Source organism: Corvus brachyrhynchos, unplaced genomic scaffold, assembly GCF_000691975.1.
Source record: "Corvus brachyrhynchos isolate BGI_N302 unplaced genomic scaffold, ASM69197v1 scaffold237, whole genome shotgun sequence".
NCBI classification, from domain to species: Eukaryota; Metazoa; Chordata; class Aves; order Passeriformes; family Corvidae; genus Corvus; species Corvus brachyrhynchos.
Genome location: NW_008238959.1, coordinates 415,908 through 443,350, shown reverse-complemented (window position 1 = coordinate 443,350; position 27,443 = coordinate 415,908). Strand labels below are relative to the sequence as shown.

The 27,443-nt window shown below is 36.5% G+C and overlaps 1 protein-coding gene across 1 annotated transcript in view; it reads left to right on the top strand.

The window, feature by feature from the left end:
* Nucleotides 1–27,443, top strand: part of EXOC2 (exocyst complex component 2) — a 114,060-nt gene that overhangs the window by 41,349 nt on the left and 45,268 nt on the right. The window contains exons 11-16 of the mRNA XM_008637081.2: nucleotides 11,518–11,643; nucleotides 14,816–14,940; nucleotides 18,271–18,339; nucleotides 18,603–18,760; nucleotides 21,817–21,938; nucleotides 25,514–25,575. Of these exons, the coding sequence (XP_008635303.1) occupies nucleotides 11,518–11,643; nucleotides 14,816–14,940; nucleotides 18,271–18,339; nucleotides 18,603–18,760; nucleotides 21,817–21,938; nucleotides 25,514–25,575 (662 nt within the window). The remainder of the gene's footprint in view (nucleotides 1–11,517; nucleotides 11,644–14,815; nucleotides 14,941–18,270; nucleotides 18,340–18,602; nucleotides 18,761–21,816; nucleotides 21,939–25,513; nucleotides 25,576–27,443) is intronic.

Here is a 27,443-nt window from a genome sequence, read left to right as displayed (position 1 = left end):
ATATTTTTATATATATATATATGTATATTTGACATTTAGGAATTTGGCATTGCCTTTTATTTGACAAGTTCTAGTCTACAGAGGATATTTTAGTTATTCCCCATCAATTTAGATAGCTTTTTACAAAGTTGAATACTGACTTATATTTTTTCTTTATTATAAAAATGAAACAGCAGTTGGAGTTTTCTTTTTGTTTAACTTATAACTTTTAAGCTCTTTACATGGGAAAAGCATTAAGTTTCAGTCATTTATCTATGGTTTACTGTCCTCTTGAAACATTTCTTTGAGGTCATATCAAGTTTGGACTGTTATCTGAATCTGCCGGTTAGATTTCTTTGTCTCAAGATATTCTATTAGTATATGGATACACAGGACATTGGGGCACAGTGGGATAATGCTTAATTCCTTGATATGTAGTGAGTGATATTATGGAGTCCTCTTGTTCCTTGTTTGTGTGCAGTTTCAAAATTCAGGTTACACTAAATCTGCACAAAGGGGATATTTAGGCAAAGTTATTATTAAGACCAATATGAATACATAGTTGTATTCCGTCTTTGCCAACATTGCTCCTCAAAGAGAAGTGTAAGTATTGCAGGTGTGGCAGCAACTTAGCTACAAATTAACATGATCTATCACATTAGCCCACATATAAAAAGCCTTCCAGTAGGTGGAAGGCAGCTGGCCTGACATTTCTAGTAGTAAAATCTGAAAACTGGATTTTCAAATTAGGAAACAGAAGCAGTGCCTTGTTTCTCAAGAAGTCTTATAGAGTTTGCTGCCAGTTCTGAAATGAATAGGCATATTGGAATCTGGCATCCCTTGGCTTATAGGTAACTCCCATGTTTAGTGTTAGTGCATGCATATCCCCAGCCAAATACGGTGGTGTATTCTGAGAAACCACAAAGGTTTTTCTGAGTTGGAGCTGCTGCAGAAATGTGCTGTAAATTTTCTGCAGGAGGCTTTAACTCTCTGTTGCAGAGGTTGTGACATGAGGTATGGAGTTCACTGGGTACATCAATTGTGACAGCGATGTCAGTAAGTTTTAGCTTAAAAGTGTGCGCAGACCATCTTTGTTCCGCTACACAGTGTGCTGTGGAACCGGTTGGAATGCCAAATTGTTTTCCTGGCATCTTGGTCAAAAATCAGAACATTTCCAAAACCTCCCCATCTTCTTTCCTTGTCAAAGCCCCTCATGAGACGTCGCCACCAGCCTCACAACATTCAGTTACCAGGAGCAAAACTCACTTGTGAAAACAGCCATGGTTAATAATTCTAAGCTTCCTTCTTCTCTCACTTGCAAAATTTTGTATGGCCATTTTTCAGCTTTTTAGCAAGAGAAATAGAGACAAAGATACTTAGTGCTTGAAACGTTTTAGTGGTCTATGAAATCTTGATGTGCAGGCTCCAGTGAATAAGTGGAAAATGCATCTAAATTCCTAGATTTGTCTTGAAGAATCTCAACCTGTTTGGTATTTTCTTGCAACAAAAAACTGCTTACCTCAGCCTTAATATCAAAGGGGCTTTTATGTTACAGCTTTGTTTGGCTCACAGAAGAATTTAAATAACTTGAATGCCCAGCAAATGCATGTATCGATAGTTAATATTTTGTGCACGTATGAAAGAAATGCTAACAGCTCATCGAATTCCAATTGTTTTCTTCCAGCCTTCTGTGTGGTGTTCTATTGATTATAGTTTTTTGCACAGGTTTTAAAATACTCAAGAATCAATCCTAGCTGATGGAATTTCTCACTTAGTATGTAGTAGGACAAAGGAAAGTTGCTAAGCATGGTTTTTGCTTTCCATAGATCTTTAATTTTGGCATACACCAGGTGGGAGAAAGAAAAAAGAAAACGCAGAAGGATTGATTTTAACTGCCATGTAGAACAATGCTGGTTGTGATTGGAGACATGGCATGCATTTTAATCTACTTTAATAGGTGTATGCTTTTCAAACAGGGAAAGTGTGGAGTTTTACTCAGTTTGGTTATGCAAGACTCTGGAATCTAATCAACTTAAACAAGTTAGAAATGTTATTTATATGTTCATAAATTCATAGGCTCTTTTTAAGATAAAATAATAATAAATTTTCAAACATTTAAGTCTTCCACGTAACACGTGCTTCAAAAAAAGATTTTTTTCTGTTTGTTTATCAAGAATTTGTAGGAAGAGATGGCTCATAAGACTGATATTCCAATAAAAAAGGCATGAAAGTTTTTCTAGGTTTCCATTGTTTCTAGCAGATGGCAGTCTTCATATTATCAACGCTGGAACAAGCGGACAGTAATTGTAGCTGCACCTTGAGCATACCAGCTATTTCTGGCTGTTCTTACCATAATTCTTTTGCTGACTGAATCTGTGGGTTCAAACTGATTGAGTCAAAACTTTTCAGCATAGTAAACTTAAACCTTAGTTAGCAGATTGTATCTATTTTTACATTTCTGCAAAATTTTTCACCTTTCAGCTGAGCTTGTGCCAAAGCCTTTTGCTGCTATTTTATTAGTTTTGAAAAGAGAACTGTGCTCTGAGTCATTACACATGACTTTTACTACTTGAAATGGATTTGGAATTAGGCAAAGTCTCTGCTTTTCTTACCTGAATAAGGTTGGGTTTCTTTAAACCATTAGACATTCTGGATAGGATTTTTGCAGCTGGTTGTCAAACTGCAAATATTCTCAAAGAACTTATTTGCTGGCTATGATGTATTCAGGAAGGGAAGATTAACTCTGCAATTATTTGCTAAACAAGCTAAAACACAATCCTAAGTGAATTCTAAGGAGAACTTACTCCAAATTTAGTCACTAGTGTAAGTCAACAGTATATTATATGGGATAAAATTGTTCCAGTTGTCTCCACACAACTAGAAGGCTGACCCATTAGTCATTACAACTGAAATAATTTCATTTGCTTGTATAGAAATAACATCTTCTCCTACTGTCTGTAAGAGGTTGTGACTTATGTCATCCAGGCCAATAGTAATGGCAGTCAGGAAAATTCCCAATACTGGCAAGAAGTTAAGTCTAGTTTTCTAACATCCTCTCTAGGGTCTTCACCTGATGATTGCCCTCTTGTTAATAGCTGCACTTCCAAGGGTCTGCAGATTGAAAGAGAAGAGTGAGCTAATTTAGATGCCAAGGTATTGGAAGGTGCTATCACAAATTTTTGTATTAGAGATATATTTAAATACATGTTTGTTTTAGGTTGATATCTAAGTATGTATTTTTGATCTAAGTGTTAATCCTTCAGCAGTATCACAAGAACTTTTTTTAAAAAAGCTCTGGGCTTGTATATTATCAGAGATGAACTCTATTTTGTAAGAAATACTCAGCAATTGGAATGATGTTCTAGATGTGCAAAGTATCATTTAGTATCACAGCATGGGGCAGTCTCTGATGCAACCTGAAAGAAGAAACCATGGCCAAGTTTACAGGACTGTAATGATCTTGGAGTTCTTTCTCAGAATTTATTTCAGGGGTCAGCAGAAATCCTGTGTGTTTCCAATACTGTCTGTTTCCAGTTAATCCAACTTGTGTTAGTATTGTTTCCAAAACCTGAAAGGGTATATCAAGCTGTGCTAAACTCTGTCAAATAATTTAGCGTTGTGACTTAAAAAGCTCTCAACTGCCAACAGCAAATTGTTTAATTGAATCTTTCCTTTGATTTTTATAGACATTAATCATAACAGATACAGTAATCTGATCATTAGTTAATTGGTTGCATTTATTTCAATGGGTACAAGTAGGACGGGAAATTCTCTCAACTCCTGTGTATGAAGTACTTCACAGCAGCATTCAGGAGTGTATTATTTCCCTTGAGCAATAACTCTGTGTGTGTATGAATGTAGTGTTTCCCCTCAGTCTAAACAACCCTGTTGGTTGGCTGATTAATTTTGTATTATGCAGATTAATGTTTCATTATGTGCTAAGATATGGCTATTGTTACTCACCCATCATTGCCTTTAGCCTATCTATTTCTTGCTGTAGCAGACCTTCCTCATTTATGAGGCAAAAAAAATGCAGGCATGTGATGCTCATATTATGAGAAACTGTTTGAATCCAAGCCCACATGTTTTAAGGAGTGAATGAAAGTGCAGATCAGAATTTCTCCTGCACAGAAGTATAAAGAGCCAGCACAAAGAGACCAAACAGCATAGCCAAAGTCATAGTGAGGCAGTACAGGGGGATACCTGAAGCACAGAGTTCCCTTGCTCCTGTCCTTGTTTTACGTCATTCTCCTGTTTCTCTGCTGTTCAGATTCTTTCATTAAAGGTGCAGCTGTAGATGTGGGACCCATGTGCAACTGGCCGGAGCTCTAGCTCTGCTTATGTAGTAGTGCTTGTAAATATAGGGATTTATTGCATTAAATAGAAAACTTCAAATGCTATCTGTCTTATTCATGGAATAGGCAGTTGTGCTCTTTTATTGTTTTTGAAACTTTTTTTTATGGTTACGAAGTTTTCCTGATGCATAGATGAATTAGTATTATCTATCTGGTCATATCCCACTGTTTTTATCTGCTGGGAGGACCTGAAGTAGGTAAAGCCAGTTTGCTGCTGTTACTTAGTATGTAGATATGTTAAAAAGGAGATGCGTGAGACAGAAAAAAATGGAAAAAGAGTATTTTTCCAAGCCATGAATATAAAGGTTACCATGGAAGAACGTATGCTCCCTCAAAACAGTATTTATTAGATCTCTAAAAATAAATATTTGAATGGTAAACTGAATTGTGTTGGCATTTTATGCCTTGTATTGGCTGAAGCCAGAATTGCTGCTTTTGACCCTTGATCCTGTGATTTGTAGACATCTAGGGACTTTCAGTTCTGGTACCTGTATACTAAATGGTTTCCTTCAGTTAAGATTTTACGTATTTTTTAATTGTAACTATACTTGGTAATTCCTCTATTATTAAAGCATAATTGTAGTTTTTCATTATGGTTTATGCTTCCCAGATTTGTTGAAGTGCAGGAAACATGGAGAACATAATGACATAAAATGACGTGAAAATAAATGTAAATAAATGAGGTTTAGTTTAAAATTTGCCTGAGGCACTGGGCAGATAGCCAAAAGGAGTTAAGCAATGGGATTCTTAATGCAAGTATCAGGGATAGAAGCTGTGGAGGTTAAGACTGTTTTCTGTGTGGCCAGTGGTTATTTGCTTAGACTTTAATAGTGGCTTAGTAGGTTTCATGATCCTTTGAACTAAAATGGGTAGGGACTCCCATCCAGTTATCATCAAACTGGCTGAGAAAGCCGTAGTTCTTTAACAGGTTGTTGCGAACGTTGTCAAGTCTCACTCCTACAAATTCTTATTTAAAACCACTTTTGCCTGTCTTCTTTGAGCAACCTAAATCACTCATCTGTAATGCAAATCTTTGAGATATTGTGTAGTATTATTGCAAATAAGTTACCTGTTAATAGCTAACCTGTTCAAAAACTACAGCTGTAAATGAAAACACTGACATGGTTGTAGTGTGATCTTTCTGCTGCCCTTTGGCTTGCGAAATATGCAATATACAACCTATTAAAGTTCCCAGTGTGGAGCCAGCTCTTCAAACAGAAGCATGCTAGTACAGTCACTGTGATATTTTTTTAAATTATTATTATTTTAGTTCTTAATGCTGGAAAAAAGTATAATTTTTGCAGCGCTGAGTATGACGCACAGCTCTCCACATACTGCTAAAAACTCTGCCGGGCTTTTCTGTGCCAGAGTAACAGCAGCTGTACTTAGTGTGAAAGAGAGAAATGGATGCTTAGACCATGTTGCTCTTTCTTCTGTGCCACACTGAGATTCTATTCACCTTGCAATGAATGATCCATCTTTGTTAGATCAGACAGGCCGGCAAGGCTTGTGTCAAAAGGGCCTTTTCAATTTGTTATCCTAGCAGCTGGTTCTCTTCCACTGCCTTTGCTTACTGTACATCTGGAAGAAGAATTCTTGCAGCTGGGAGCCATTTCATGTCTAAACCACATCCCCTGTCCATAGCAGAAATACCCTTTTGACAGCAGATGTCAAGCAAACCCTTAATGGGTTATTAATTAAAAAAAAAAAAAGTGAGACAGAGAATAAAAATTGATCAGTACAAAAACTGATAGCAGATTCATTTTCCTCTTTTATTACCTGTATTTGTAACTTAGCTGTAATTTAGAATTTCTAGTAGAATCCAGCATGTTCAGAAGTTCAGGGGGCATTCTTATTTTATATAATAATTTAAATAATATAATATAAAGAGAGTAACTATTGGGATTAAAAAGCAACACAGCTAGCTTACAATCAAAATTTAAAAGATTAGTATGACTGTAGATAGAGTGAAACTCTACAGTGGCCAGAATTTTACCTTTGTGTTTGCTCCCATCTTTTTAGTCCTTATTCGGGCAATTGAGTTAAAGTGAGTTTTTCCAAAAGTGCTGATGATCTTAACGTCCACTGGAGCTAGTGCTAGTAAAATGAAGTAATTTTTATTTATGTGCTGGACTTGAATGCTTGGCTCTTGTTTCAGAATTTTTTGGCCTGAAGGGCTGACAATAAGGCCCTAGGCTGTGAAATACTTAGAATACCACTAGAATAGGCCCAGTTACCCTTTTTGTAGTAAACTGAAAAATAGTTTCATTATTAATACATTATTTGCAATAATGAAGACTAGCCTTAAGATTTAAAAAAGCATTCATTTTTAAATGTCTCCCAAAACCATTTTTTCTATCAATTTAAATATTGCACGCTCATCTCTTTTCTAGAAAAACAACCCATTTTCTTCTTGATCACTGTAAAATATAAGGTTAGAAGGAAAAAGTACTTAAGAAAAAGAATAAAATGCAGTTAATTCGTCTGCTGAGCAGGTTAATTTTTCAGTAATTTCTCCCGCTTGCCTAATTTCTTGCCTAGACAAATTGAAATTCTCAATGCGGTGTCCTTGAAAGGAATCTTATCCTGGTTGTGTCGGTGCGGGCTCCAGGCACTGTGTGTTTGGTCAACAAGCAACAGTGGGTGGTCAGGCTGTAGCACAGGACAAGGGCCTGCTGTGCACAGGAAAAAATGTTCAAAGGTGTTTAAGGCTGGTAAGGAAGTCTGCCGCCCTTCAGAGAGTCAGGAGGCTGTAGATCAGCCTTCCCTCGCTATGGTAGCCTGTGAGAAAATTCACTGTAAGATACATAATGGATGAGAAAATACAGTAACTGTATTCACCTGGTTGCACATCTTGCACGGTCTCTTTTTTTTTTTTTTTAATTAATCTTGCTTATATACATGATGTATACACTGTGTGTACGTGTGCTTGTTGTATATGAGCAAGTCTGTGTAATGACTGACATTTGACTTAATGTAGAAAATCTCACTGAAAAGTTGCTTAGCCTAAGGTTGGTCACTTGTTAAAAATTTTCTTTGTCTCTGCAGAAGTACTGTCACTGTATTATCCCCTGATCACCAGCAGCTTTTGTAAAAATCTTTACTGGAAGTCATGTAATTGATGCACCAGGCTGGCAGAATTGCAGGGTGGCTGAGGCTGGACTATTGAGGGAGGCGAGAGATGTGTGACTCCCTCGAGAAACCTCCACTTACCAGCCCTCAGAGGGGAGAAAAACCCAGGCAGTTGTGTAGCAATGGAAATTGCAGAACAATTTTTACACTCAGTTTGGTAGTAGTTTAGGAATATGAAAGTAATGCAACTTTTAAAAGTTTAAATCATTGAGTGGTTTGTATATCATGGGAAAATCTATTTTAGGCAGATTTCACGTCAGCTGTCTTTTTAATGGAGGTTGTAATTCACTGAATGCCAAGAGCTTGCAGGTAACAATCCAAAATATGGGGTTGGGATTTTTACATGAGCTATAGGCACTGTAGGAACTGAAGTACTCTATAGTATGATAAACCTGCAGTTAGGGTTCAGCGCAGGTGGCTTTTGATTTAGAGAAAGTGGAAGCACAAATTAGAGAAATAATATCAACAAGAATTGTGCTTTTTACTGTGTTCTTTAGATTCTTATTTTGGTGAGATCTTACTGCGCTAGAACAGAAGAGGTGTGAACAAAACCACCGAAATATTTTTATTTCACACAGCATCTGAATATGCACCTTCAAAATACCTGTGCAGAAAAAGTTGAAAGCCAGTAAAATCCTTAAAAAAAAAACTAAAGCAGTATTGAGATCCTTAAAACTTTGCATTTGATCTTCTCATGATTGTACAGTTGTAAATGTAATAAGATGTTAATTGTACTTTTGTTTTGTCATTACTGTTGGATAGAAGAAGAGAATGTAGTACATTTATTTTTCCTGTGTTACCTTGGTTAAATATACACTTGGCACTAGAGTCATTTACAGATATGCTCCATGTAGATGCTGTATTTTGGAAAAAAATACTTGTGTGGCTTCAAAGATGCAGTGTATTTTTTAAAAGTAAAGATCTACCAGGAGTATTTTTTTTATACTGTTTATACATCTTAAAACCTGTTAGCCCAGTAAAAAGTTAATTTCTTGAAACTTTAGATTGTTGCTGTCCTACATTCAGGATCTAGGAATGTAAAAATAGTACACAAATCAAATACTGAGTGGGCAGTAAATTATTATTTGGTTAGTTTATTTAGGTTTATAAATATTATTGTCTCCAGTCCATACTACTATTAATTCACTGTATTACATTATGCTGCTAAATTTAAGCTGCTGGCTCCAGAAAGGGAACAAGTTGGGATAGAAAAAAAATTGTTTGTAAGTTAACTCCCACTTTTTTTCCAAGATTTATGCGTTAGTGTGCAGTCTTCAAGCGCTATCTTCTGGTAGGGTGAAAGCAAGATCAGCTTTGCTAATGTAGTCCAGATGTTTATTAGTCCTGAGGGTATATGTGCTGTTGTAGTTCCCTGCTGCTGTGTTATACTTGCTTGTAATGCTAGACAACCAATTAAGAAATTAGTTCATGTTAAACTTTCTTTTCCTGGTATGCCAGCAAACTGATGATGTGGTTTTCCTGGTGGAACAAGAGAGTGTTCTTTACATGTTTTCTGTTACTGGTGAGCATATAAACTATTTGGGATGCATGGGGTTAGTGCATCAGCAGCAATACAGCTACCTCGAGCAAGTGTTTTAATTGAACTAATTCACATTAAGGTGTTTTGGTAAGTGTGTCTGTTTTTCTTAATTCTGAGCTTTAATTGGCACTGTCATTTTTAGAGACCATCTGTTTACAAGACATTCTTTATATTAACATTCTGTCTTAAATTATTAACATTCTGTCTTAATTCTATGCAGAGAGATCAGAGGGATTTTTTTGTAGTTGTTATAGTAGTTGTGAAAATAACATTGCTATACTCTTGCTGGTGATTTTTTAATAAATTATGTTTTAAATAGCAGTACCTGTGGCAATTTTGACTTAGCCTTCTTCGCATACCTTTTTTCCCCCAAATAAAGTGCAAATATGTTGAATCTCACTCAAGTGCTCCTGAAATCCCAGGAACTATGTGAGACACTTAAAATTTCTCAGGGCCTTCAACAATTTTTTTTTTTAATTCTGTGTAGAATTTCTGTAAGATACTGAATATATTATTTTGTTTAATTTGGAGGGGAATTAATTTGTTTTGGTTTTTCTTCATTCTGTAAGATGACCAGATTGTTTTCCTGGATGCTGATTACTGCAAAGCATTAGTTTTTTGCTTTCTCATTGTTGTGCATTTTTAATTCTTTCAAAAGGCAAAGTCTTTCCACAAACACTTGTTCAAACTCACTGTAGATCTTGTTTGTGGTGACAGTGAATAATACACTTAAATCATTGAGCAGATTCTATGTTGCTGAAAACTCACCAGTTTTAAAGGTGTCATAAAGATGTGTTTAGTAAGTGGTGTAGGAGTTAAATAGTGAACAGAATCCTAATACAGCCTAAAGATGGGAGGGATGAGTTCACCAAGTCAGTTAATAGAGTGTGTCAATCACAATTGTGAATGATGTAGCAAATTGGATCTGTTTACTTATGTGTCTTATACAATGAACACTAATAAGATGAACAGAAGAACTGACAGGTATTTTGGTAATGATAATGCTGCAGTGAAAGGCCACAGGAAATTTCTTTAAAAGCCTTTAAAAAATTATAGGAGAAAAAACTACTTTCAAAATGAAATAAAACCCAATACTGTCACCTATTGGAAGTTTGTGATAAGTTTCACAATACTTTATATTGCTCTTTAAGCCCCAGCTGTTTAATTAAAAGGATTAGGTATATCTTTTCTGCCATGCTGCTCTAACACCAGAGCAAATGTGCTTTGAATCATTTTTGCTTTGTGTTACTCCTGAATCTGAGTATTTCAGTGTTACAGCTGGTGGTTGTCCTATGTGACCTTCCTGTTATTTTAAGTGAATGTAGGTATCAATGGAAAAGATCAACAATATAAACTGAAATGCTGAGATTCTTAGTATAAAATTCAGCATGAATTTCCAGGGGATATTTAATCTCAATATAAGACTTTTTTTTTTTTTTTTTGCATTGTGAACAATCAGTCACTGATGTGACCTCCCCAGTGATGTTGTAAAGTTCCCATCACTAGAGATTTTCAAGATTGAACTGGACAGGGTGCTAGATAATCTCACCCTGGCTCCCTTTCCCATGAAAGGTTGGACTAGATGGTCTTCTGACATCCTTTCCAGCCTGGGCTGTTCTATAATTCTGTTAATTGTGATTCACTTAAGTTAATTGTTACAGCTCAGTTGAGCAATGCTGAAATAATTTTTGACGACTACTTTCAGAAATGTATCTATAAGGTGAAATGCATAAAGCAGCAATTTAGACTTTAAAAAATATATTGGTAGTGTGTCCCAGTATATTAAAAAAACATCATAGTCCTCTTATTCCTATATGATTGTTTTTCAAAATTCACATTAGACTCCAAGTATCCACCTCCTTCAGATTGGACCCTTGCTTAGACATGTGAACAGTGACCTACATGTGGACAGGCACCCAAGGTGAAAAATAATTGTTTGATACACTGGAAAAAATTTTGTGGGTTTGTAGTTGCGTGTAAATAAGGACATTTACAAAGGAAAGGTGCCATTAGTTCCTCTGATTCCTGATGGATGGATTCTCTCTACCTGAACTCTGTTGAGGTCAAATAGCTGAGTAATAGTTGAGCACTCTGCCCTTAACTGCTTCAGCTGGACACAAAAAAAAGCTTTTGCTGTTGAAAAGTGTATTTAGGACATACACCAGGAAAAAAGCATGGGCAATGTCACTAATGGCATAAATACATGTTTATCCATGGCTTTCAAGCAACTGATTTTAGGGCATTAATTATAAACAGAGAAACATACAGACCGAAGAATGGCATTTTCCCCATGGTTCTTGTGGTTTTGGCTTTGCTACAGGAGTCCATACTGGTGGTATTGAATAGTATTGATACAGAGGAACAGTCTAAATAAAGCAATATTAAGAATGTTTTTGTAAGATAACATTTGTATCACTGAATTAAGTTAGAATTCCACATGCAGCATGCAGTTCCATGTCAACTGATGTGCAAAATTATTCTAACTTTTGGGTTTTTTCCACCTCTCTCCAGGCAATGCATTGCTCCACAGCCCCATGCTAGACCTGGACAGTGATGTGCGTCCATCGCCGATTGGTCATCTCAGTCAAACTGCTTCACTGAAAAGGGGCAGCAGCTTTCAGTCTGGCCGTGATGATGGTAGGCATCTGTTTTATTTGAAAACACAAAGTTGCAGCTGCCAGTGACCAGTGTGTGATGTAGTCAAAAAACCCAAACAAAAACCCACATTCCGTGTGTTTGTTTTGTATTGTTACGAATTACAAATCTTTCTTCTCATACGTCAATGTTGCTTACTAAAGAACTCCTCTTTTTTCTGCAAGTAAAGAGCAGTTCATAAAATTTAAATTCAAGTTCAAAATTTGCTTCTTAGAATGTAGTTAAAGTCTTTTTTTCAACAAAACCAGACCTTTTTTCTTGTATGCATAGCGACCTACTACCTTTTGCTTGTTACACCTTTTGTGTGTTTTTGCTAAGATGCTTCTCCTTGCATTTGCACCTTCTGTGACTTCACATATCTGGATCTCTGATTCCCTAAACCCAGAAAGGGAAACAAAATGTTTGACTAAGCTCAAGCAGTCCGTCTGTCCACAGCCAGCTGAGACCTCCTGTGTTGTAAGTCTCCTCAGTACCCTTGTCCAAACAACTTCTTCTCGGGAGCCTTTCAATGGTGATATCACAGGAGACAGAAAACATGTTTTTCACAGAATAGATAATTTCTTACTGAAGTAACTGTCTTACTGTTACCCTTGTCATTTCTCAATTTCTCAGCCCAAAGCCTTGCATGGAGTTGATTAACAAGCATTACAAAGCAAAACAGTAAATTGCTGGTTGTTTTTGAATGCCATCCACTAACAATACAAATGCCACACTTATTGCAGCAAGCAACATCCAAAATCCAGGGGTTTTTTAACTTGTTTGAATTCTTTTGCATGTGCAGGGACTTAATTGCATATATGGCAGGCAATTCCACTTCAATCAGTTATTTTGCTTTTAGAGTCTTAGTTATGGATCTGTTATTTTTTACAAACTGAAAAAGGTAAGTTTTCAGCAAGTTTTGCATATTCTGTAGACACCAATTTAAACCAAGATTCAAAGGAAAACTGGAGAACTGGAGCAGTATAATAATCCGTCCCAATATCCTAGAGTTAGAATGAGTTGCCTCTGAGTTGAGTTCCTTGGTACTTAGGTGCACGTGACTACTGATAGCTCTGCCATCTTTGTTCTACTTTGAGTGGAGAGACGAAGCAAACCTACCATTTAGGATGCCTGCAAGGGCTGCCATTCCAATTGTGCCATGATGTGTTCTGTTTTCAGTTTGCTTGTGGATCTTTTTGGTTTTTGGTAAATTTAAGGAATGGCACCTCTGGGGTTTTTTGGTGATTTAGTGTGTTTGGGGTTTCTTTTCTCCAATATGTTTGACAGTGATTGTCCAAGATACTGTTTAAAGAAATTACTATGAATTCAAAATTGCAGCATTCAAATAACTTTCAGCTCTTTGAGCATATGTTCATGAGAATATGTAAACAATAGACAATAGCTCTAGTTTCATCTTTAGAATGGTATTGCAGAGATTATAATAGAATCAATGGAATAAAATACAGAGCTTTCTCTAGCAACAAAGTAAAAATATCCTGAATTTGTGGCCATAACCTTTTGATATGATGTGCAGTAGCTTTTTCTAAGAAGTATCTGCTGTCTGCAGGCTTGGGACTAAGCCTGAAGTATGCTTCCTCAAGGGGAAAAGAATTTCACAGACGAAGTAAATCTTGCCAGTATGTTTCCAGTAGCCAGCAGACATCCCTGGTTATAACCTTGGATTTGTGCTGGAGCTTTTGGCAAAGATGAAATGGTTTCTCAAAGGAACTGAATTGTTTTTGTTAGAAGATGGGGTTTGTAGAAGTTACAGAGCCTCTGCTGCTATAGCACTGTTGGCACAGCTTCCTGACATAGTCACAGCTTGTTAATAAGAGTTCTTCTGCCACTGGGTCTAGACCAGGTCTTTATGATGACAGTCACAAACCAAGCTGGTGAAAGTATCTTATCTGTGTCCACACTAGGAGCTTTTCCAGTTGAGCTTTGACGTTTTCATGCCTCCTAAACAGATACATCACTCTCAGCACAGTTGCACTTGAGTTATGTCAGAGCCTCTTTCCAAATTTTGGACTTCCATTATGATTTTATTTTCAAATACTAATCCAAACTGCCTAAACTTTTCGGCCACGAGAAAAAGTGGGTAGTACAGACATTCAATTCTCCAGTAAAGAAATGGCCCAATACTTGATCCACACCTCAGCAAATGGATGCTGCTGAAGGCATGAAGATTCAAGGTTGTCTACCAACACAGTAAAATAGTGAGGCTCTGGTGAAGCCTACTAGTGTGTAATGTGCTATTAGGCAGCTATTTTTTGCCTAACTGGTGAAATCCTGTCATGTGTAGGCAACATTCTGTAGTAAAGTAGATAGAAAAAGTGTTATTTCATGCAATGTTTTTCTGCATTTCCGCAGTGTTATATAGGATGATATAATATTTTTAAATTTATCATTTGTACAAGACCTGAGTTTATACATAAAAAACCACCACACTAACAAACATGCCATTTTGAAGTGGTTTTATTTTGGTTTTTGGGGGCTTTGGCTATTTATTTTGTGGTTTTTCAAAAACTATATGATTTCTTTGTCCAAGTGTTCCAAAGTAGACTAGTTCTTGAAGTCAAATACAAGTCTCTTTTCACTTCTGTGAGGATACCCTGTTTTGTTAAGCCATTGTAATCATGAAGGTTTCAACAGAGAACTTAAATGGTTATGGAAGAGTATTTCACAAGTTTCCTTTATTTTCTATGTTAATGAGTACTTCTGCCTCTGTTCAGCTTTCTCTTTGCCCCCTTTCACCCATTACAGAGGAAACTGCAAAAAGTTACCTGTTGCCAAGATTTCATTTGAAACTTTTCTAATGTCTTGATTGCTTTCATGTTACCTTACTTTTTAGAGTGGTTTGAAGACAGAAGACTGTCTTGAATGGATTTTTAGGTGGATTGCCTTAGATACCCCTGCAAGGGGAACAATTCTGTAGATGCTGTCATGGTGCTGGCACCTTGTAAGCATATGAGAGGAGAAGAAGGAGCTTGTATGTGTACAAATGGTGTACATATGTATGGACTGGGCTTTAAATTTTTTATTTCTATCCAAAAGGTTTTATATATACTCAATAGTCACCTGTGTAATACAAAGTAGCAGCAACCTAGTAGTACATTCCTATTGTTATTTTTAAAAATGTTGATGTTGCTTTTTCCATCCCTTCTTTCCCTTTTAGCCTGGCGATACAAAGCTCCTCAGCAAGTTGTATTTGTTGAAAAGTTGACAAAACTTGTTGTAAGTCAGCTGCCCAACTTCTGGAAGCTCTGGGTTTCTTATGTTAATGGAAGTTTATTCAGTGAGGTATGGATTCTTCTATATAAAGGACTTATAAGTAACAAAGGTCTGTAATAATTATATCTGAAGTATTGTATTTCCCTGGTAGAAGTAACAACATTTTAGTAAGAAATTTTTCTTTTAAAAGACCATAAGCATACAGTAGAATAACTTCAAATTCTGACAGTGGGGATTGTGTGTGTGTCTGTGTCTGTGTTCCAGTTGCTGGACTCAATAATATCTGTGTACTTTCACCTCTTACTCATAGCTAGCCCTTCACTGGTGATCTGAAGAAATAGCACATTGCATGAAGGGTAGAGATCCGTAAAAGACAGAGTCATACAGAAAAAATATTGTTTCCTTTCTTTGGAAAAGGAGTGCTCATTTCTTCAGTTCTAAGTATTTGGAAGTGAGGTTAGGTTCAAGACCAGAACTGCAAAATAACCAAGGCACAGAGCAGAATTCACAGACACATTGTAGGGAGTCTAGTCTGGAAGGTTAGTCAGCTGCAACTACTTGTGCTGGTACTCCTTCTTGCTTAGATGATCTGATTGTTCCAAATCATGCAAATATAATCTTGATAATCCAAGAAGAAGGGGAAAAACAAAACTAATTATTTATGACCCCTGCTGGTTTTATATGCACAGTCTTAACAGATTTTGAAAATTAGTTTTTGATAAATTAATTAATTTGTAGTATACAATGTTGTGCTGTGTTTAAATTCTGAAGTCAGCACGTCTATCTACTATTCTTTGCAGCTTTAGTAGAAAAAACAAAAGCATTCAAAAAAGAACATTTGGAAGCTTATGTTCTCATTTTCTATTTCTCTAACTAAAGAATTAATTTATCTATTTATTGCCACTGTTTATAAATCAATATACTGTTTTCATATGATGATACTAATAGGTACTATAGCCCTTTAGATGTTGAATACAATGTACAGAGCATTATAGCTTAAGTGAAATAGATGATATGTGTGATCCTCGTTTTACATGATAAAAATCAAAAGATAGGACATTTACTCATAATGTTCAGTGAAGAAAGTAAAATCAAGAATAAACCTTAGTACTGTTGACTTCAACAAAAATAATTAATTTCATAAGGGAAATAACAACCTTTCTTTTTGACACCAGTACTGTTGAAAATTAAGCCTTACAAACTCACCTGTAAAGTTACTGTGATTTTTTTTTTCCTGTGTACAATAAAAAAGAAAGCAATTTCTAGAGAAACGGAGACTTGAACTGTAAACAAGGTGAAGAAATCCTGCCCATGAAAATGACTGCAAGTGGAAAATGTAGTGATCTTCTGTCCTGCCTGAACAAAACATTGTTTAAATGTATTAAAACAAAAGAGGTAGTTTTGTTGTTAGTCTGTAAGGTGCATATGCTCTTCTTTTTTTGGGCCTAATTCTGAACTTCTGAGAGATTAATCCCTATACATTTGATTTCTTCTGCTCCTTTGGTCCTTACAGAAGCCCCACAAATTCTTGGGGAGATAGGAAGGTCAGTATCCTCTGCTCCTCCTGTATGTTGTGCATGCCACAGTCAATTGAGGATGAGCGAGAGAAGGGGGTGACATAAGCTAGAAGATGTCTAGAAGACCTAAGAATATCTGTCATCACAGTGCATTCAAGACTGAAAGTTTGTGTTTTTCTGTCAGAAACAGTACAGATTTTAATTGTCCACTAAGAAAATTCTTTTACCATGGGTGCGTGCTATTTATCATCATTCAGGAAGCAAGGCAATTGCTACATTTTTTAAGAAATATCCTATGAAAAATGATATAGAGGGTTATTCCAGTTAGCTTATTCAAGTCTTCTACATTTTAGAAATGTAGAAAGAAAATCTCTACATATGCATTTCAAGATTGTATTTTACTGTTCAGTTTGTAGGGTTTTGGTGGGGAGGGGGTTCTTTTTAGTTCTGAAAGGTTAGCTATATGCCTTAAAACATTGTCAGTTAAAAATGTGTGTGGTATTTCAACAGTTTGAAAAGTTGAGTTCTTTGAATCACTCTAGGTGAAGTCACAAATGTGAGTAGTAACCGTTGATCTTACCACAAGATAGTTTTGGTCTGTCTGTGCAGGAAAGGTTTAAGATTGGTCTTCAGCAAAACCACTAAAAAAAAAAAAAAATCAGAGATCTATGAATTGCTCTGTTTAATCTAGCTGTAAGCCAGTGTGAATTTAAAGTTGCTATCTGAAGTTTCAAGGAATACAACTTATTTTCTTTTTAATTCCTTGGAAGAGAGAAGTGGAAATTAAATGCAGCAATAATTTGAAGGTTGTTCTCCTTGTCTGCAATGGTATAATTCAGAGCTTTAACGTACAAGAGTTTTATGGCTATGCATTTTCCAAAACTGTTAAGCAGTTTTATTTTTCTGCAGTTTTTGCTCACTTCAGATTATTTATTTTATCTCAGAAATCTTAAATGCTTTAACTAAATAGGGATTTTGAAAAACACAGCATTTCAAATGAGTTATTTGAAAGTAAACTGATTCTCTTTGAGAGCACTCCTGTCATGTTATTGCGCTTCTTGTCCAGTAGATGTTGCTGTACAAACATAGAATAGGAGATTTTCTAAGTATAAAATTCAACGTCTGCACTTCACATAGGATTTGAAATAACTTTTTCAATATAATTTGCTCTACTGAGATCTCAGTAGTCTCCACAGAAGGGTAGAACTACAAACAGGAAAACTATTAGTCAAACCATGTTTTTCTTCAACTGTAACTGTCTCATGCAAAGTGTACTCACGTTCCTCTGTTCTCAAATAAGTGAAAAAGAAGATGCTGCTTATTTTGCAGAGTCTCTTTTACAATTAGTTGAATTATTTAAAGAGCATTGTAACAAAATACTGTTCCTAAAACCAAACAAAAACCCCGCAACCCTCCCCCTCACATCTTGCATTTCCAAATTGTCGTTCCAAAAATTGTCTCCCACTTCACATTGGCGTCTTTCTCTGGTCAGCTTCCATGCTGAAAAAATAGTTTCTTTGTGTAAACTTGATGCACAATTAGACTATATTTTATATGTTTTAGATCTCACTAACACTGCAGTGAGAAAACTTTGACCTCAGGAAGTTTGTACTGCTTGAGCTACTCTTACGCTTGTCTCTGACTTTGTCTTAAGCATACATTTTTTCCTCAGAATTAAACATTAGAGTACTTACCTACAGTAAGTAGAGTTTATTGATATATGTATATGTTCTTTGCTTAGTAAAATGCCCTGAGTTAGTTTTTGTAATTACATCATAAACTCATCAGTTTTCACTTCTTCACTTTGAAACCCCCTTTTTCAGAATTATTTTAACAGTGGTTATAAGATACTTACACTTTTCAATTTTCTCATTTTCACAAGACTGCTGAAAAATCTGGCCAAATGGAAAGATCGAAGAAAAATGCTAGGCAAAGACAAAATGATTTCAAGGTAAGTAGCTGGGGGAGATATGGTGGGCAGAACCTTAATTTCTTTCATTTGTCCTTCATGGCAAGATTCTTTAGTGTCACCTTGAAAAATAAAATTTCTTAAATCATTTGTGTACCCTCATACCTTTTTGTCCTCTCTTCTCTACCGTATGGAGCTACCTGTAAATCTAACATTGCTACCTGTTGTATGTAGCAAGTACATGGCTGCTTAAGCATCTTGGAAGAGCTCTTTCCTTGATTTTTCTTTCCCTTCTTCTGATGCAGAAGATGATTCAGGAAGTGATGCACTCTCTGGTAAAACTTATCCGTGGAGCCTTGCTTCCATTCAGCCTCAGAGAAGGAGAATTAAGACAGTATGGTGGCTGGGAAATGAAATCTGAACTTTCTGGCCAGTGGCTAACACATATTATCCAGACTGTAAGGTAAATGGGTCTCTGGACCTGTAAAATCCTCCTATTCCTGCAATCTGTGTGCTATAAGACAAAATGTTTTGTTCATTTCATTAAGTACCCTAAGTATTGAGAATGTTAACATTTTCAAAAATAGGATTGCAAAAAAATTGCTTATGTCACATTTAGGATTCTATGTGCAATTATTGATGTCTCATGATATAGTCTTATTACATAATAATATATTCATTTTTTTCCCATAGCATCTTATTAAAAAGTTTGAATAAAATATTTGCCTGGCACAGCATAGACACTCTGTGAATGAAACAGGATTTGATTCTTTAGGGTAGAAAGCAATTATTTGCTGCATTTGCTACATGTCTTCCCATCTTTGCCAAAATGGGTGAAAATATCATGTTTCTTACTCTAGTATCATTACAGTTGTTTAATGGAAGGTGATACTCCTGCTTATAATGTCACTCTGCTTATATTTTTTTATATAATTAATAATGCAAATTTCATTAATTGCAAAATGACTCACTAATATGAAGAATTTGCTTGCATTTGTCTGTGGGGACTACAGGAATTGTCACTATCTTCTGAAAGTAACTACTCTTTCTGAGTAGTACCTGGGTATGATACTGTACTTTTTATCTCGAGTTTTCAAGGCAGGAAACAAGCAAAGCATGGATGAAGAAAAGAAAGGGGGGGTATAATCATGTATAGATATTTTTAGTGTGGATGGGGTGATACGCACCTGTTGTCAAGTCTGTTTAACACTTTCTCTCAGTCTGTTGTCACTTAAATTTTCTGTACTGTAACCACGTAGAAAAATATTTCCATGTGAAGTTTGTTGTTCTGGCTGAATTTTGTGGAAAGCTCTCAATTTAAGATGGAACTGACTTGCTACTTGATGAAAGGATATGAAGGGGCACCAGTGTTGCCCTTTTATGGGAAGCAAGCCATGAGTTTCACTCAAATTATAGAATTATAGACTTTAGCACTTGCACATGTGTAATACTGGCTTGGAAATGTAACCAACAGATTCTCTAAAGGTTAGCCATGCTCCTGCCTTCCGAGATAAGATCCAGGCTGAGGTTACAGAAGACTCTCTTTCAGAGAATCTCCTTTTGCTTTCCGGGCACTACCCTTGTAATGAACAACTGAACTTAGATCTGGGGAAATCCTCTCTCCCTCCTACTCCTTTCCCCACCTTGTTTTTGTAGCGATGGCACTTGAGTAAAGTGGGCTAGACTTTACTGCAAAGTGATCAAAAGTAGAGAAGAAAAGGGACATCTGGAGAAGAGGAATGGAACATGCTATCATAGGGTCCTGATCGGTGATGACCGGGTCAGAAGTTTATGCAAATGCTGCAAGTACGTTAATTTTCAAGCCCCCACACTTTGACAGTCTGACAAAAATTTTGTGACTCACACTAATTATGAAGGTGGGCTGTTCCCAAGAAGAGTCTACACATTGCCTAAGGCCTTTATTTGTTGCAAAGTTATGTAATAGCTTAAGCCTTATTTTCATAGTTTGTAGCTAAAAGTCATTGTGAAGCGCATGACAGAATTTTACTCTTTTCTGTCAGTTCACAAATGGTTTACTGCTTTCTGCTTGTGTTTAAGAGTGATGAAGCTCACAATATTGGGTAATAAGGAGTTGCCGTTACATCTGTGCGATCTTAATTTTTCTGCTTGTTTGTATGTATCACACAGCTGATGTCACACATACGTATTTGTATGTATCACACAGGTGGTAGCACAGTCTTTCTCTTGTACCCCATCCTGTCACAGCCCAGTATGAATAGGTTCCAGAGAATAAGTTAGAACTATGCAATCAAGTGAGCCATTGCTGTAAGACTTTTGCCTTACTATAGAGGTGTAAAGGTACACATTTGTTAGGGTGTGTTATATGAGAAAAAGGATGATTTTAGGGATGTGACAGCTCTGTGCTCAATGGAATCAACTCTAAAGTACAGGTCTTCTGTGCAGTCTAAAGTAACTTAAACTCCTCACAGGTGGGTATTTACATTCTGTTTCCTGACTGGCTGAGATAGTATAGGTTTTTTTAATCTACTAATTCAGTAGTTGTCCTGGGTGGAGAGCAGTCTGGCTAATGGTGGGGGTTTGGTGGTTTTTGCCCAATACCGGGGGTATGGAACTGGAGCCTACAGGTGGATGACTGGAAATGTTCCACTTGTTTGCTTGTACCTTCCTATTTCTCCACCTTGGCACTTTCTATTACCTGTGCTTTCCTCAGTAGTATCATTAGGGCAGATGGCAGTGACTGCCTTTGAATTGTCCTTGCTTATATATCCAGGAGTTGGATAAAAGCAGTGAACCTCCCTCTGTGCCCCTGACTAAGTCTGAGCACAACAGCAGCCTCTTCTTTAAAAGCTGAAATGCTAATTCTTGCAAGCAGCTGCTGTGTTACTATTTCTAAAGGAAAAACAGAAATTAGTGTCTCCATCCTTACCTGTAGTACCAGTGATTTGTACCTGGTCGGAGTTGGAAGCAAAACAGTGAATTAATTCTGCTTATGGTGCAGTAGGCTGTATTTTGGCTCCTTGAATGTGTATATTCTTAGCACTCTGATGCACAGCCACATCACCATCTCTGGGAGTTCAATCACTGTTACTGTTTTCATGCAAATAAAAAAAATCTCATAAACCCTGTTGTAGATCTTGTATTTGATCTAGGTGTTCACCTAAAAAGAAAAACAAAACCAAACAAACAAACAAACAAAAAACCAGTTACTTCTGCTCCAAAAGGATTATTCTTGGATCAGAGGACAGGATATGGATGCAAAAAGACAAGCAGGGAAGTGTAAGGTGGTAGAAAAAGGTGGCATGTTGCTGTGATGACATTATTGTAAACTTAGAGGAAAAAAAAATCTGCATTTACAATCTTCAGAATTAAATAAATAATTGATCTTCTCAGAATGGGATAATTGGTTTTCAAAGATACACAGAGAATGGAGCTCTTGTATTTATATATGCAGAAAATGTCTGAAAAATTCAATGTAGTTATATCAGCTTAAAAAACCCTTCAGATTTACACTTCCATCTAACTTTATATGTTTTTCAGGCTTAGTTCTGAGTCTCTTACTGCACTCGAGATACCCAATGACATGCTTCAGATCATCCAGGATCTTATTCTGGACCTTCGTGTACGTTGCATTATCGTGACCTTACAGCACACAGCTGAAGGTAATAGAAGGCTGCAGGTCTCCTTGCTTACTGTCATTCTTTCGCCCCTAATTAGGCCAAACCATGTTCTGGAAAATAACGTGTTTATTACAGATGTTGTAGTGGCAGTGGACTCATCTGATTCTGTAGTCTCTCATAAGAGTTACTCAAATACTCCATTTTTCTTCCAGAAATAAGTTATGAGTATTTTCTTACCTCAGTCTAATAAATAGAGTAAGTTAGACTTGTTTCTTTAGGGTTGAGACAGTTCTACAACACAAGTGATTTTTTTCATGATGCAGCTTTTCCGTGTTGGAAATATAATTTATTTTCTTTCTTGAGTTTTTCTATAACATGAAGAATTAAATAAACAATGTCCTACCCCCAAGGACAAAAAAAAAAAAAAAAAATCTTGCAGCCATTTATGAAGTATTAGTTGTGTGGTTTCCAGGGCTTTTTACTAACATTGTAATCTCCAGGGCTTCCTACTGTGTACACAACTTTTGCCATAAATGTCTGGATTGTGAAGGCCAGTAACATATTCTCTAAATCTAATGTGACTCTAATGTGGGGCCATTCTTCTTGCTGTCTCTGAAACTTAAATTTGAATGAAGTAGATCTTCCAGAAATAAATGTCTCTCCTAAAATCAGGGCAGATTGATCTACTAACTGTCTTAGCAGGGCTGTGGGGTTTTTTTCCAAAAGACTACTTACCCTCAATGTTAAATAAAATTAGGGCTTTTTAGTATTATATTTTAGTCCCTTTTGATCTTTAACATATGATTTTATGGAGGCTGACACGAAGATAAGGGTTTTACTCTACGCTTGAGTGTGCCAAGCATAGGTGGCAATATTAAGCAAGTCTTTAAACTTTTGGTGACAACAAATCATTAGGTATTTATGGTTTATTTGTTACAATATTGATCTGAATTGCATTCTTGGCTCTTATTTTATTAAATCTCATTTCACAATTAATATTCTTTTCCTGCATTAATATCAAGCCTGCCAGCCAGATAAGTTCATACATTGTCGTCTCCGTAAAACTCTGTAAAACTCTGTAAAGTATTATCACTATTTCAGATGTCACTAAAAGTATGAGAAAGTCATTTTTGCTTTTCATCCCTTAGCCCAATTGAGTTCAATTGTTTGTTTTTTCTTAATGATAGGTGAAAGAGATTTTTTTTCTTTTAATTGTGACTTGAGGATGGTCTTATTGGACTGACTTATTCCTCTGTCCAGGAACCATGAGTGATTCCTCAGATGTCCTGCTGTTTCAAAGGAAGAAAGTAGCTCTCAACCATTTTCTTGACAGTCCTCAGCTTATCCAGTCTCTGACCTACCTATCTAGTTTCTCTTGCACAGTCCAGAGAGCTCCAATATGTGATCAGTGATGAAAAACTCTGTTGTCTTACTAGTTTTGCCTACTTGTTGCATCATGGCAATAGCCCGGTTCTTTGTTTGGATGCAGAGTTTCTGCTCTGCATATTCTGATTGCTGGCTACACATTTTGTGTAAGAAAAACTCTTATGGTAATCTGCACCTTAGTCTTTAATAAAAGCATTTCATACTTTTCTTTCTTGAATCAAAAGAAATCAGATCCCTAGAGATGCTGGTATGTGTTATTGGCTGGATAATGTCGCTCTCTTTTGTCTAGCCATAACAGCAGCCTTCCTCGAGTGCTGCTTCCATCCCCTATCAGTGAAGCAGTTCTGTGTGTTGGCTATAGCATCAAGCAGGAGGAAAGATACCTGCTTGTATCATAACTCTCATTCCATGCATTGCATGCGGTATCTTTGGGGCCTGGCTTTTTTTTCTTTGCCTACTGAAGCAAAATTGTATTTCTGGAATGTATTTAGATAGTGGGGATTTTTTTCTGCACATGACCAGGTTGATTGGGCCCTTGAAAAAACTCTTATTATTGGAGAACGAGTGAAAGAACAGGTAATGGATATTCTCGTGGAGCTATGTAAATGTATCTCAGAAGTAGCTATATCTGCAATACATAAATATAGCTTTATCTGCAATACAAAAAAGCTCCTCCTGGACTTGAATTTCACCCCTCTAAATATCTCAAAATATAAGTGCCAATATAAACTTCAGTCTCATCTTTTGCTGCATGTTGTAAGTTGGTAAAGGCATTCAGCTGTAGTTAACATATTCAGATGTAGTTAAAATATTCAATAGAACACTTTAGCTTTTCAACTATAGTAAACCTGCCCACGCACCGGGTTTTTTTGTTGTCTTATGATAAACACCATATACACACACTGGCCCTGAGAAGGCAGTCTGTGTTCTTTCCCTCCTGTTATGTGATCACTGGTCATAAAGGTCATGAAAGAGAAATTATGTGAATGCCAGACTAGACAGGGGGTTTACGTGATTGTATTTGACTGGAATTTGATGAGCAGTGAAATATGAGAAAGAAATTTGGTGGGATTTATATTTGTATTAGCTAAGAACAGAATGCAAAACTGAGCAGCCACAAAAGCATGTAAAGGCTGACCAGCACAATCTAAACCTTTAGAAGAATATCAGTTGAATTAAGTAGGAAAGTGAGCAGTGTAATTATTCTGCCAATTCCTTAATGCCTTTTATCCTCACTGAGCCTATACTTCCGTGAGAGTTGCAGAGTATGACACTATAACTAAGCTTCTTAATTTAGCTGCAGAAAGCACTAAGATTTTGAAGATACCTTTCAGCATGCATTAGTTATCCTCCTTTCTTGGATTTTTAGAAGAGATGACAATTCACTGAATTTTTTACTCATTTAAAAGGGAGTTTTATGGTGTGCAGGCACTTCTGATGAGTACTTTGTGTGTGGGAAAACTATATCAAAGCCCCACAAACTGCACACAGTTGATCTTTGTTCTGTTTACACTTCAATTAAGCCCAAAACACAGTGATGATGCACAATGCATGCCATCCCTAAAGGAATTGTGTTTTTATAGTGCATAAGTTTTGGATTCACATCCCAATAAGTAGTTGTATAGTAAGCCTGTGTAAGTTAACACCTTCTGGGTAGTGGAAGAGAGTGCTTTTTGCATATCTCTTCATGTATTTTTGAAGAAAATCTGGCACTGTGGATCTTTGATCCTGCGTGGGGACCCCGTGCCTCTTTTACAGTTCTGAATATGAATTATATGCTGTCCTTTCTGTCTTTACTAAAATGCTAGTCAGTTTTCTTTCATTTTAATTAAGAGCTAGAGTGTAATAGACTAGAGACTTGGATTCTTAGATGAAGTATTTTATATTGTGATTAAAAATTTACAAAATAAAAACAAACCAAAGCCTTCACAATATTCCTTTAATTCTAAGCTTTCCAGTAAATGATGGGCTTCATGCAAGTCCTGCCATGTATCATAGATGTGCTTCTCTATGTGGAGTCACCAGCACACCATGTGTGAGTTCCATTCTTAGTCATTTGAGAATGCTGAAGGCTTTGAAGCTTGTAGTGCTATTTGCTTGTATGCCTAGTCATTGCAGTCCCAGTGTCTGTGGTTTATCTTTTCAAGTTCAAGGAGTTTTTAATAATGAAAATTTATACCTTCTCTCCCCACCCACCCATCCCATCTTTCCCCTATTACTCTGTTTTACAGATATAAAGAGATTAGCTGAAAAGGAGGACTGGGTTGTTGACAATGAAGGTTTGACATCGTTGGTGGGTATATTTCGTGTCTTGTATGCACTTTCTTTGCTGGATTTTTTTTTTTTTGCATGTGTAATGATTTCTATATTCTTAGAAATTTAAATTACTTTGGACTTCATCTGTATGCGTGCAGACTGGTGTCTGTAATTTTATTAAAATATGAAAATATGAGAAGCTAAAAAAATGTTTTTAATTGTTTGAATGGTTACATATTTGAATGGTTTATCAAAGTAAAAAATCATACTTGAGGTCACAAGTTCAGTTCACATCAAAATGCTTCAAAACTTAGTAGGCACACTACCATGGAACTGGTCTGTAGCTAAATAAATAGGTCACTTATAATGAGAAATTGAACTGAAAAGCAACTAATTTAGGAGATTGCCTACATGCAAACAACCGATGACTTGAAACCAAATTCAGATAAATTAGTGAGATGCTTTCTGGAAATAAACAGTAATGAGTAATGCCTAAAACACAGCAAGTATGTTGTAGGTGTGACTTAAAAACAATCTGCGAAAGCAGAAAAGGCCTGTGGGAGGGAGAGTTGCTTTGTGTATGTTATCTAAGGGAATGCTCCACAGACTTTTTTAGTTCTTCTTATTTGCTTCTATAAATATGTGTTTGAAGTTGAGTAGGAGTACATTAAGCAGTCACAATATGCATACTGTAGGAAGAAGTGTTGTTGTCAATTGTAGTACTATAACCAGATTTACAGCTTCTGGTCTTGATTTCTGCCATGGGCAAGTCCCTTAACTTTTCTGTTTTTCACTATGTTCATCTGCTGAATGAAGGCAGGGGGAAGGTTCTTCCACAAAAGTGTTGTTTCTTTATGCTTGTGTTGTATCCTGACCCATCTTTATTAAAAAACTGCTTAAGACTTTTTTCTACTTAGAAATCATCCATTCATTCCTTGTATGCAACACTTCCCTAGATACCTTTTGAGGCCATGGTTGAAACATGCCAAATTTTAAAGGTGGAAGTTGACTATGTTTTGTCATAGCAAGAAAGTAGAGTTCATTGTGGTAATAATAGAGCAACAGTATAAAAAAGGGCCAGGCAGTATCTCTGGGGACATTTTAGGCTTGAGGTAGAAACTGTATTTTAAGTTTGCAGGAAATACTGGTTGAGGACCCCTTTATAATTTATATTCCAGGTAAAAGATGCAGTGAGACACAGAACCAGGTTTTCTCAGCCTCGTAATATCCAAGGAATCACATGTCTAAACAGCTTTCCTCTCTTGAGATGTGGTATTTTATAGTGTGGAAGCGAAAACCCAAGAGCAGCACTTTACTACTGGCCTTTTTCTTTTAAGGGATCCAAAAATACTAAATACAGATTGTCTTAGTGGCTTTTTTCATGGTTTTCATTTTGCCATGTGAGCATCAGTTTCACAATCCACCTCCACCTCTTATTTACAGAAATAAAAGTTACTCCTAAGCCTGAAGTTGGTGGCATGCCATAAACTATCTAGTGAATGAAAAGCAAGTTCACAGGACTTACAAACTTTTTTGTCCACTTCTTTGACCCAAATCCAGTAAGATGATGCCTCTCTTCTGGAGCAGTGACTTCTTCACGTTGCCCTGCACAACAGGTCCCTGCCCAATACCAGCAGACAGATGCATTAAAAAAAAAAAAAGTGTGACTTATCAGGGAAGAGAGAAAGACAAGGAAAAAGTGACTGATGACTCTTCTGTGAACTTGTTGGCTCTTTCAGGATGAAATTGATACATGTTATCCAGACACTCATATTTCAGGTTTGGAAACCTGAGGGTAAACAACAGCCCCTCAAACCATTTTTTGTTCCATTTGAAAGCAGCTTCAGTCCAATTTTCTTAGAAACCTTTTGCTGAAATGCAACGCAGAAATACTGCACATCTGTG